The sequence below is a fragment of the Chanos chanos genome, chromosome 14 (genome assembly GCF_902362185.1).
Source record: "Chanos chanos chromosome 14, fChaCha1.1, whole genome shotgun sequence".
NCBI lineage: Eukaryota > Metazoa > Chordata > Actinopteri > Gonorynchiformes > Chanidae > Chanos > Chanos chanos.
Window position 1 is genome coordinate 12,591,744 of NC_044508.1, and position 12,939 is coordinate 12,604,682.

The window sequence follows — 12,939 nt, forward strand, 5'->3', positions numbered from 1 at the left end:
TGATGAAAATTACTTTGGGGTGGAAAAAATGACAGTTTGTGTGTAGATAGAAGATGCATTTGATATATAAAGAAAGGGGATACAGCGAAGTTAAATATATGGAAATCTTATCTCTCTATAGATTTATATTTTTATATATAGATTTACACAGTACATTTCATTGCTCTATGTATTTATACCTATATACATGTGCACGGGGGATGTAAGGTGAGTCGGGCAGGTGTGTTAGCCTGGCTTAAGTGACCCCCTGAGGCAGCTGAGGAGGAGTGTGTCTCTGCAGGAGCAGTCGTTCAGGTGGAGGGGGAGAAAGCTCAGTACATACGGCTGTCACCTCCACCATGGCAGCCCCACTCTGTGGGACACTAGTGTGCATAAGGTGTCTCTGCAAGTGTTTGACCCAGTCCTCCTGGACAGAGAGTGGACCCTGAAAGACTAAATCACAGAACCTGAAGAGAAAGAGAAAGAGAAAGAGAAAGAGAAAGAGAGAGAGAGAGATGAGGTGAGGTGGTATCACTGAACTAATCATTTTGTCTCCTCATTTCCTTTGTTAGATGTTTACCAACGTGGAAAAAAAAGGATAAAAAAAGTAAAATCGTCTAGATATGTGGTAAACCATCCCTCTAGCCTTAACGCTCTCACCAGGTTTCTAAAACTAGAAGACCAACATGAGCTATGACTGTGTAGTGGTAACTTCTGTCAAGTGCTTAGAGGGAAAAGTTTGAGATGATTCGATAGTCTAAGGACTAAAGAGTTGGATGTGAGCAGTACCTGCAGGTCAGTCTGTAGATCTCCTCAGATGCTGAGAGTGGTGTGTGGAATATCTTCTTTTTTGGCCCAGTTCTTGATCTAGGCTTCCTCTGTTTACAGTCATAAGCTGGAAAAGCACAGAGCATACACTGAGTGATTGTTGAAAGGATGCATGGCAAGGCCAAATTCATCAACAAATTTAAAAAAAAAAAAAAGCGTACTAGTTCCTTCCAACATGGCAATCCTCTGTCTGCGCGTGTACGCTCGAAGGTGATTGGACAGGCTGACTGCACTATGGAAAGTTGCGTTGCAATGGATGCAGACCTTTTTATTAATTTCACTCCTCTCTGAAAAGAAGAATTCATTAAGATGATTATTTACAAATTCTGTAGATTTAATATTCAAATTTCAGTAAACGAATACAGCACGTAACCACACAGAGTCTGCCCGCAAAGAAACTCTGAAAATGTTTGTATTTTTCAGACATTTCTCAGGTGAGACACAGATTGTTTTTCACATCATCAACATCACATCATTGGCACTCCGACATTGGCAGATCTATGTGGGAGATAGGACTACCTTTTATGAAGGTCCACGGGTGTGTTTAAAAATTGATTGAAAATGGCCATTATGAATCACCGAATAGAGGTTGTCTCAACAGGTCAGTATGTCTCCGTGGGGAGTTGCATTAGCAGCTACATGAAGATGCTTCATGTTTTTAAACCCACTCACTGAATACTTTACAAGGATGCCTTTTGAATACTTCATTTTTGCTCACTAATAAGTCATTTGAATCTTGTTGTATGAGAGATAGTGAATATGAGGATAAAAAAAGGTGGTTTTTATGGGGTACGACTGGAACAACATTTCTTTAGACTCAAAACACGGCCATTGTTATGAGTTCCTTGACGTTAAAGTTTCCAAGCTTTTTTTCAGCCTCAACCTCTGGTCACGTGAGATAATCCAACCTGCAGTCCACTGACCAGCCAACTGAGCCGCCGGTGTTTTAAATTATAAATATCTGGTCTTTGATACGATTGTAGAAACCGAGAGATTCTTGGCAGTCTGATAGAGAACTAAGTGCTTGCAAAAATGAAAGAATGGAGCATACAAAAACGAGGAAGTAAAACTGTGAATCCCTGGGTGTCATCACCTTTTTCTCCATCTGTTTTCATATCTAAAGATCAGTTTTGCACTTAGGCATTGCAGAGGTGTTGCTGAAGGCAATGTTTATCACAACCTAATGACTCTTGGGGCTCTGTTTTCACCTCAAGGAAGACTCTAAAATAACTTATGAAAAATCTGTTCTCCTCAAGACTGAATTTTAAATGACATTACTGACTGACCCGATCTTTATTAGCCCGTCCTTGGTTGAAGTATATCCCCTTGATGGATTAATGCTTTTGTGCAACCTCAAGATGTAGCGGTGCTTTATCCAAGTGAGCAAACTCAAAGTAAAAAGGTAAACTCATTTCTTGCAAAGTCCGTGTGTAATACATCTGATAGGTACTGTAATTGCGATACAATAATTTAATTATTATTGTACCAGAGTTTTCAAGCCAATTTCAAGTCAAGCGGCCCATTTTAATTGAACTGTGGGGACAGAGCAAAAGCCAGTTTTTAGATTGGAATTTAGGTAGGGACTCATTGTGTTAGGTAAAGTAAGTAAGCAAGTAAATAAATAAATAAATAAAAATAAAAAATGAACAAACACATACATACATACATACACACACACAAGTCAAAGCCAGCTAGTTGTGTGAATACTGCAGACTGATTGCCTCCAGGTGACTTTACACTTAACAGAAAAAGTAGCTGCTGCTTTGGCTCCTTTTTTTCAATGAAATGAAAGTGAAGGTTATTCAAAATGTCTTTGAATGGTTTAACAGATATACACATGGAAAAGATGATAAGAACTGTCAGCATATTACTTCAGTATCTCTGCACATGAATACATTGTTTCTCATTGCATAGTAAGTGAGTAAAAAGCAAATTCTGAGATTTTTGAAATTTCGACATTTTTTAAAGAGCCTTTAAACACTTTAAAGAACCTTCATATTTAACAATAGGCATTCATACATTTAATAATTCAGCTCCTGACTCATCTAACAAGTCTGTTTGAATTTCTTGCCAACACTGCGAATGCCCAACCTCCAGTCATTTGGTTTGTATTAGACTTAAAAAAGCAAACTTGATTAAATGGAGGTGGTAGAACAATCAAATCAATGAAGTACCTAGAATTGAAATGGATGAACTGGAGGAAAAAAAAAAAAACATCAGCTTTTAAATCTTAATTAACGCGTTTCTGCATACAGAACTGAAACCCTTATTTGGAAAGACATGAAACAACATCGTATAAAGCGGGCTGATGTGTATCCAATGCCACATCAAAGAATGCCATGGCTTTTTAATTTGAATTTCAAAGCCACTTTGGTGACACTCATTCTTTTTTTTTCTGCACACACATGCTTTACAATAATTCAACTGATGGCAAGCCCCCACCCCCCCCCCCCCCCCCCCCCCCCCACCCCCCACTCTCATTCAGTGGATTCCGCGTGAACCGAGCATCACGAGACTTCAATGCTGCCGAAAGAGCAACAGAGCTTTAACTACGAGGCGTCTGGCATACATATTTAATCAGGCTGCCTATGATTGAAACCGTGGTTTAACACGGGCGTCTGTAAATAATGAACGCTGTGGAGGTGGAATATACACACACAAACATCTGTGGAACAACACCCGTGTTGTAGTCTAGCTCGGCTCTACGAGAGGCTGTCTGACTATGCCTCACTCCTTCATGCAAAACTGTGTTCAGTCCCAACAGTTTGTTTATTTGTTTTAGTTATTACACTTCAGCTAAAGACTAAGAACAGCAGTGAAAATGAGTAATGATTGGTGGCAATGGCCCGTGACAGTTGTTGATGCTACATAGCAATAAGATACCAACAATTAAGCAATGAATATTTTTTTTTTACTCTAATCCTCTTTGTAGTATCAAATAAGGACAAGGCTGCTTATGACTTCAGGAATTAAAAAGGCATCACAATGTCTGTTTTATCACTAAGAACTAGGAGATTCCTTTTATTACTATATTACTACCCATGCCTTTCCTGATTTACCAGTAGAATGGGATTATAAAATTGCTGATAATGTTATTCAAATTCACTAAGTCATTCATTCATTATTCACAGGTTCACATTTTTTCCAACTTATGTCAGCAGGATTATACCCAACAAGTCAATCTTTTAATCAATTCAATTGGTGTTATAGGGCAGAGCAAGAGTGAAAAATGCATGGTCAGGTGAGACAGGATCCAACATGAACTGTAACCTATGGAAAAAAAGTGTCCTTTATGGATGTTTAAGAGTTTTGAGGATACCGACCTTGACTCCAGTTGGGATCTGGCCGTAAACCCTGCGTGCCAGTCCCAATGTTTTGTTTTCTGTCAGCAAGAGTTTCATCTCTAAGCTCCATTTCTCCATCCAACTTCCTCCTCTTTAACAGCTCCACTAAAGTGCTTGATGGTGGCTCACAACTGTCCTTCACCTCTTCCTCCAACCTCTTCTTCCTCTCTGCATCACCCCGACTGCCAGTGCCAGGCACAGCAGTCGCATGTTGGATCTTCACTGGAACACCTATGGGTGTGAGGAAGAGACCGTCACTTCCTGCAAACTTCTGGGACACGAAGGGCCGTGAAAGATGCTGTTTTCCTCTCAGTTCCCGCAGAATGTTCTGCCGTTCGTTCTCGTCATGGAGCAGCTCGTTCAAGATGCACAACGGTGACTTGCTGGTACTCAAGATGGGACGACCAATCCGTTTCAGGTGACCCCGCACGTGGTTTGACAAGCCAGTTTTAGTGTCAAACCAGCCCCAGCATAATGGACAGGTGTGCTCTGTCTGTGCTTCTGATTTCTCGGCTGTCAGATTGAAGACAGGCATGTTAGGCATCAAGAACGAATAAACAAGTAAATAAATCAAATGAATAGAAAGAACAAAAAACTATTAATTAACTCACTTTTCTTCGTTCTCCGGAAGGTTGAGGACAATTTTCGGCGGATACGTGGGTGACGGTCCTGAGAGGCCACCTGCTCAGGTGACACCACATGACGGGCATCGTAGCTAAGCCCCAACCTGTGTAGGTGACCTCGCACGTGATTGGACAACCCCACTCCTGACTCAAACATGGCAGGACAATAAGGGCAAGCCTTCCTCTCAATCTCAAAAACGGGGTGAATATCAAAGTCTACGTAGGGATCTTTTTGATGAACCCACGAATCTGGAGTGCTCTCGCTCACCTCCCTCTCGATGCATTCTTCCTTCACAATCAATGTCTGAATTTCATTGCTGTCTTCTTCCAGTTTGTCAGAGTATTGGCTGGAGGGGTAAGTGTGCCCTGTTGATGCAATCCCCTGTCTATGAATGACAGAACTGGGGGTGTAAGAGCTCTGTTCATTTTTTCTGCTGTCCTGAAACTTTAAAGTAGTTTCACTGGAACATTCTCTGAAATCGTAGATGTCCTCATTATGGTCTACTTCTCTGTGACTGGATGAGGTGAAATCTGAAGACACTGGCTTGCATTTTGGTAGAAGTCTGTAAGGTACATTTTCTGACGTATTGCGATAGGGAATTGACATTTTTCTCTTCGATGGAGATCTATGAAAGTGATTGGCCACGTATCTTGGAGAAGTTCCTTTGCCAAAAATATCAGTTCTGGTTGGAGGATAAACGTGAGAGCTTGAGACATATTTTGTCTTCTTCTCTAAGGATGAGTTTCCATTGTCCTCTTCAAAATAGGGTAGACCTGTAGTCACGTCTATTTTTTCTGTATGCTGAAGAGATAATTTGCTTGACTTGTCAGATCTCTGGAAAGACTTACTTCTTGTCTTTGCTGAGCTGCTAAAGCTCCATTTGATCAGAGAAGAGCTGAAACCTTCACAGGCTTTTTGAGTGACTCTATTTCTCTCAAAATGGTCCGCAATTCCATTGGCACAAAAGGATGAATCAGCATCTTTCCTGAGAGTATGCATCTCTGCACGGAGTTCTGGCTGAAGTGGAAGAGGAGGTGATTCAGCATTTTTGGTCTGGTGCACTGAAGAGTCTTGTTCAAACATATAGGGCTCAGATTCCTGATTCTGTGGCTCAAATTCACAATCGTCGTCATATGATTGTTGGTGAATGAGCTCAATGTGCTTTTTGAGAACATTTCTGTTTTGAGTGCTGAAATTGCACATTGTACAGGAATATGACTTGGACCTGAGAAAACGTCCATTTGGTGGCATGTGATTTGCGTCATTATTCTGCACAGTCTTTGGAGGTCTGGGTTGACTGTGATGAAAGTGAGCCACTCGCTGGTGAGCCTCCAGCTCCAGTTTGGTCACAGCCACGTGGTCACAGTTCTCACAGCAGTAGTAGCGTTTGTCCTTCTCATGCATCTTGGCGTGCCGAATGAACGTTTTGGGACAGTTTGTGCCAAAGCTGCACTGTGGACACTGTAATCTGGCTCCTCTGCCCTCATCCCGGAGCTTGTTTAAACCCCTAATCTCTTCAATCAATCTTTCTCTCCTTGCTTGGTGTATTACCATGTGCTTCTGCAGAGAGCTGCGATCGCGGAACGAGCGCCCGCACTCCCTACAGATGAATGGCCGCGGGGTGTTCTCAAGCCTTGCCTGATTATTCCCATCTAAATGATACATCATATGCCTATGCAAATGCCTCTTCTCATTGAACTTAACATTACACTTAGTGCATGGAAAGAATGAGGGCTCCTGCTTGGAGCACGATGTTGATTTTGTCTTAATCAGCTCAGGTTTGCCACCTGCGTAGGTGTTTCTTTCTCCGATGTCGCTCCCTCTGTCATTCTGTTTTTCCTCTTGTTCTCTGAAATCGAGCTCTTTGATGACGGCTGTTTCATTGCTGAAATTTTCAAGGCATGAATCTGCGCAAGCTGTCAAACCAGGCTTTTTCCCGAAGCCAAGTTCTTTGTTAACGAACAAATCGAAATCGGAACTGTCTTCAGTTAGGGCACCATGGCTGAGATTGTTGTAAAGTTTTTCTGGTGTGCCCATTCTTCTGGCTATATGCGTTTTTCTCCTTCTCTTTCTATGACTAGCAGTTGGAAGCTCATCCACCATTTTCTTCTGTACGCTTCCACCCTCTACTCTGCCATTCATTAAGAATGTCATAAACTCCTCTCGCTTGACCCAGTTCAGGTCATCAAGGCCTTCAGAAGAACTTTCTGAGGACTCACTCCCGGAGTCAAAGTCCCAAATGGATCGACTCTTTTTCCCCTTCCTCATCCAAAGTTGGCTGATTGGCATGTTCTCAAGCTTATCCTCAGGTAGAATGCCATGGGGCAGTTCTGACTCGCTGTCATCAGATTCAGAAGGTTTACCCAAGGGTGTTATGTTCTGAATGGGCCGCTCTGCTTTTTTCTTAGAGTCTGATTGAAGCTCACCGGAGGGCTGTGGCACATCCGGGCCTGTGTCCTCCTTCACCGGCCTTGGGGGTTCGTTTGGGACACTGCCATCTTTGTTGGATATGTCGAGCTCCTCTGAGCTGTGGTGTGAAGCAGGTCCATTAACAAGTGTTCCTGGAGGCGCAGACTCACACATGCTGGGAGCATCAGGAATACTGTCATGGACAAATGCATTCGGGTGGGCTCCATTTAAAGGGCTTTCATGAGTGTCTGAGGACAAACACTCTGGCAGAACAGAAGCGTCGTCATCTTTAGAGGATTTGTGAGGGCATGGAAGCTCCGGAACTGGTTCTGTGTCAGTCTGAGAGTCCGAATCTTTCCTTTCCTCTGCCGTCTCTCTAACGTCTGCCATCCTGGAGTCACACTCTGCAGGAAACAGCAATGACCACCATCAGAACCATACAGAATCAAAGACAAATCACCATATAAGAGAAAATTTCTATTCAGTTCAACATCTGTTGAGAGCCTCTCACACTCAGTGTGTTTTTGATTAATAACTATATTGAAAGACATTGTGTCAGTCACACTATTACACTGTTAGGTATACTCAGAACACACAGTACCGAATAACGGACTGTCACAGTACTTACGTTGTTTATTGTGTAATTACACAGGTCCCAGTGACATTAGATGAATTTGAAAAGAGAGATACAACACAACAAATAGAACAAAAAAAACAAAGGATACAAGAAAGTACAAATGGTTCATACATTAAGCCGAATAATAAATTGTTAATTTAGATGCCTAAAAAAGTGCACTCACACAGAGAATCAGCCGTGGATAAACCCAGATCAGTGTTAATTTCCCACTGTTAGCCTAAACGAGGGAATCATTATTCTGCAATGCGTTGTGGTTAACAACACCCTCTGCCACCACTTCTATTCACAACATACCCTGCTGTTAGCCCTTGACTGCCTGGTGAGGACGCTTAATTATGTGAACATACCTCTGGGATGGAACCTTCCTGTTTCTCCCCCTAGAGTTCTCAGCCGCCTGCTAAAATTGACCAATTTCCATGGGAACAAAGTACACCTCCAATGAGATCATATTCTGTCTTATCACTCCAAGGCAGTGCCAAATCAGGTCCCAGCACGACACTGTTGTTGCCTCAATCCTGACAAATTGGCACGCGCACACTACCTTGTAGACACACACACACAGATACACACACAGAAACACACACACACACACACACACACACATACACACACTGGGGAGCACTGGACAGATTGATGAAAAAACAGACATTTTCAAGTGTTGAATGTGGCCAGTCGCATGCTTTCACCTCCAAATAAACGACACCGCACCATCTAATTATATTTGATGGTTCCCAACGGGCCTAGATTATCCAATTTGTGTAAAGGAGGGGCGACTGCTTGTTTTTTATTTATTTAAAAGCTATAAGCGCTGTCAAAGTCCACGCTTACTGTCGCTCTGCTAGGCCACAGTGGAAGATGCTCTGCGGATTTGCCATCCGACGCTAGCTGCTCTCAACAGGAAGCAGAGTTGCTAACGAAGTGGTAAATTCAGCGTTAATGAGTGGCTTCACTGTTACCACCTCTGAGGTAAAGCCTTCCGAGCACCATACTCTCTCCATCTGTTCGGGTGTGAGGGGTTCGTAGGGGGAGAACAGACGCTCCGCATTTAAAGCGAATTTCATCGCTAACCCACTAACAGCAGGGTGGCGCCTCCGTCAGAATAGAATTTCGGCTTCAATTTTACTGGTCTCATTAACAGCCAGATTACACGCAGATCTGCTCCATACATCACAAACAGAGTTCAACTGCAATGTGTCTCCTTAAAAAAATATTCCCGTCTATTTACTTCATTTAGTCGATGTTAAAAGGCTGACTTTGCCTTGCTGGAAGCTATTTACAAGGATTATGAGCTTAAATACATTTACGCCTTGTGCAAGAATCAATCTGATGTGATTACCTCCTCATCTAATCTTTCTCTCTCTCTTTCTCTCTCTCTCTCTCTCTCTTTCTCTCTCTTTCTCTCTCTCTCTCTTTCTCTCTCTCTCTCTCTCTCTCTCACCCTCTCTCTCTCTTTCTCTCTGTGATCTGAGAACATATGCAATTTGTTTGGATTCTCAAATAGTACTGATTCAGAATTTGTTCCATTGTGATTGGGCCAAATTAACTGCACATAAGAGCACTTAACACTTTGACGACACGCATATGTCACTGCACTCTCTCTTTCTCTTACTCCCTCGCCTTCTCCCCATCAGCACTTTCACTAACACTCCAGTTGCACCTCATCCCGAGGTTACAGAGGGAAAAAATCAGAGGTGATAATTGCATATTATCATTAAACATTATTCTGTAGTCCCCAAAGATAAACTTTTTCTCAGATAGAACATGTACTGTCCTCCATTTTAAGTTCAGAGACATTTTTTTTGTATTATTTAGTTTCTTCAGCTTGGAAGAAAGTGAACAAACAAAGACTGTGAGAAACATGGAAGTTGAGAGGATGGCAAATGTTAAGCGCACACACACAAAAAAAATGTTTTTGAATGTGTCTTTACATTCATATGCACTGTCAATAGTATATGTCTGAGGTCACGGCAGTCACCTGACAAAGGCTGAAAGTGTGTTTTTTTTTTTTTAGACAAAGACAGTAAATACCCAGTGCCCCGTGGCTCTTCAAAATGTCAATAGCCTAAAAGTTCACTGTAAAAAAAGTCAAACCTGACATGGTGGGTTTTGAGATACTTCTTGTTGAGGTGGCAGGGATGAAGAGAAATGGCTTTAGTGTCAAAGGCTTATCTAATTGGGTGTGTCAGCTAGAATCTCTCACCCTCCTCCCGGATTTAAGCAAGCAGTACTACAGAGGCATTGGAGAGGACCAACTGGGACCAGTCATCTAAACCAGTTCAGCAGACAGAGCTGTCTGTGTGGATCAGCAGCAGCTCTCCTCTCCTTCTCTTCACTCCCCCTTTTCCTCTTTCATGAAACAAACATCTGAACAAGTATGGGCAGCCACAGCCCCTCCAGTACTGTGTGCTACCCAGCTTCCTTGGCTAATGCGAATTATTGATTTATTTGACACAATGAGAGTTTATGAAGCTGCCTCTTCAGTGTGAAAGTATCAAAGCGTAACTCTGAACAAACAGTTCAGCCACTCAGACTGACATATCTTCTCTCTCTCTCTCTCTGTCTCTCTCTCTCTCTCTCTTATATACTCTCCACTCTCTCTTTCTCCCTTTCTCTCTCTCTCTCTCACACACACACACACACACACACACACACACACACACACCCATAGCAGAACACAACACAGAAGTACAGGTTGTGAGAGAAAATCGTGAAGCTTAACTTCAGGATGTAATGATGCATTGTTTTTAAGTCAGAACGTTAAAATATCATTTTCTTTTGAGAAAAGGAATAAGGAAGACGTCTTATTTTGACAGAGACACTGAATTTGACAGCTCAGCAACGTAAGCGATTTCACTGCAGCACGAGAAGGCAATACAGAAGCTGAGTGACTTCTCTCAGAGATTTCATGCTCAAACAGAACCATCCTTCCCCCCGAAAGTAAGACCGACAACAAAAATAACCTGGATACGACAGCACTTTCCTTTTGGCCAACACCCAAAACAGAGGTGATGTAAAGTTGAAGCAATATAAACTAGACCAGATTAAACCTGACGTGAAAAAAAAAAAAAAAGAAAAAAGTCTGCCGAAACTATTCCGCCACTACGCTCAGAGGCAAAGAAAACTCTTCGTCTTAGCCCTAATTAGTTCTGCATGTCTCCTGTTTAAAAAAATTAAAGAAGAATCAACACCCTTTCTCTCTCTCTCTCTCTCTCTCTCTCTCTCTCACCCGCCCTCCCACTCTTACTCTGAGACCTTCCTTCATCATCATCCAAGTGAGTAGCTGTAGATTTAATGTTGAAAAAAGGGGAACGAGAGAGAGAACATTGGGTGTGATAAAAGGGGACAGCTAGCAAGTGACAGTTGGGTTAAGACAGAAGTCATGTTCAATAGCAGGTGGGAACATCAAACAGTGAGTTCACAGGAAGCCTATGCAACCTTGTCTTGCAGGAGGATTTTCTGTTGTATGGAGCAGATTAAATAGGCTAAGGGTGCTGACGTGGCCTCATTTGCTGCCCCGTAGTGTTAGGGAGGGATTAAACGATATAAACTTTGAAGCTTTACAACAATACCTTTCAAAATTAAATGGATTAAGGGAGGGATGTCTGATGGGGATTTCCCTGGGCTTTGTTAGTTTTTAAAGTCCTCTCTTTTTTAAGAGGAGAGAAAGATTAAAAAAAAAAAAAAAAAAAAAAAAAAGAAGGGAGGAAAAAAAAAAAACAGGACTGGAATTTCTCAGGCATGCAACGGTTTTAATGAGAACCCTCTCACACTTGAAGATGGTGATGGACAGTGAGGAACCCGCCAGGCCAGCCAAGCCCGATAAAGTCCATTTCTCCTAAGTTTAAAGAGGTGTACCTAAAATCAGTCACAAACTTTAAGAACCTCTTTCATCAAAGAAAATAAAGTGTTTTGACACTGCTTCCGCTTGTCTAGCTCCTTCTATACATCATGTTTCCATATACCAATGCTTTACGCAATTTCTTCAGTAGTCTGACAATGTTGCACTCCACTCCTCAATAAAGCATTAGAAAGGCTGGCTACATCACACAATAGACGTCTTGATCATGCCTTTCATTCTTTATTCCAGTCAATCAAATATGTTCTGTTAGTCTGAGATTGAAGTTTTGTGCTGGACATTGCAATGACCACTTCAAACCAATGTATTCAAAAGCCTTTCTTTTTGAGGTGTTGCATCATTACTCAAATAACCAAACCGCAGGATTCACAAATAGTTCAAACCAGGACTCATCACTCAAAGAACTGAACTTGGATCCATGGAAAGTTTATATACGCTGTCAAACAAAAATTCATGGGCTACCCTACTATATGTGTTATTGTTATATGTGTATACAAAGTTCACACAAAACACTGAAAATGTTTAGAAATAAACAACTAACTCGCCGAGCATGAAGATCTATCAGCCTGTTTGCTAAAGAAAGTTTCCGCGCATGCGTTTAAAACCCTAAAAATGTACATTTACCGTGTTTTCCATTTGTGCGCATATGTGTCAGGATCAGCAATGAAAAATGAGCCATCTCACTTCAACTGCTATAATACAGAATGTGGTTCCTACACATAGAACATGTCTTTTTAAGTTGCGGTGTTGAGGTTTCTTTTATTAAACTTGATGTTTCCCTCAGAGTGTATATAACTACAACTGCACTTGTGCAGGCAACAAGCTGTAACTGTGATTGAAGGAGGCCTAAAATGTAACGATTTCGGTTTGATTCGGGGTGTGCGGAGTGGGGTGGGGGTGGGGTGGGGGGGGGGGGTTGGGTTAAGAATCCAACTTTGTCACTTATGCTTTTTTTTTTTTTTTTTGTACAGACACGTGACCAATCAGATGAAAGCCAGTCAATGTCAAAGCACCCCTCCAAACCGAGGATGGGATCAGGTCTAGGTGAGCAGACATCACTACACTTAAATTTAGAGGAATGTCAAGTGCCACAGATATCGAGATGAAACGCCTCTTATTATCTCTCTTTGAAAATGCAAAATGAAGCGCAGACTCTGTAACTCAGTAGGGAAGAACATGGAGGGAAAGCAAAGCAGATGTGACTAGTAGATAGGGCCATTGAGTAATAAGCCACTATATAAATCTATCAACCAACTAACAAC

At 41.9% G+C, this 12,939-nt stretch overlaps 1 protein-coding gene across 1 annotated transcript; it reads right to left on the minus strand.

Moving 5' to 3' along the window:
• Positions 1 to 235: 235 nt before the first annotated feature.
• znf644b (zinc finger protein 644b) lies at positions 236 to 7,574 on the minus strand. Its single transcript, XM_030791074.1, has 6 exons — positions 6,051 to 7,574; positions 4,763 to 5,993; positions 4,131 to 4,664; positions 969 to 1,094; positions 769 to 874; positions 236 to 446 (listed from the first exon to the last, which is right to left on the minus strand). Exons 1-6 carry the CDS (start codon positions 7,572 to 7,574, stop codon positions 236 to 238), a joined length of 3,732 nt encoding a protein of 1,243 aa, XP_030646934.1.
• Between the last annotated feature and the right edge of the window lie 5,365 nt (positions 7,575 to 12,939).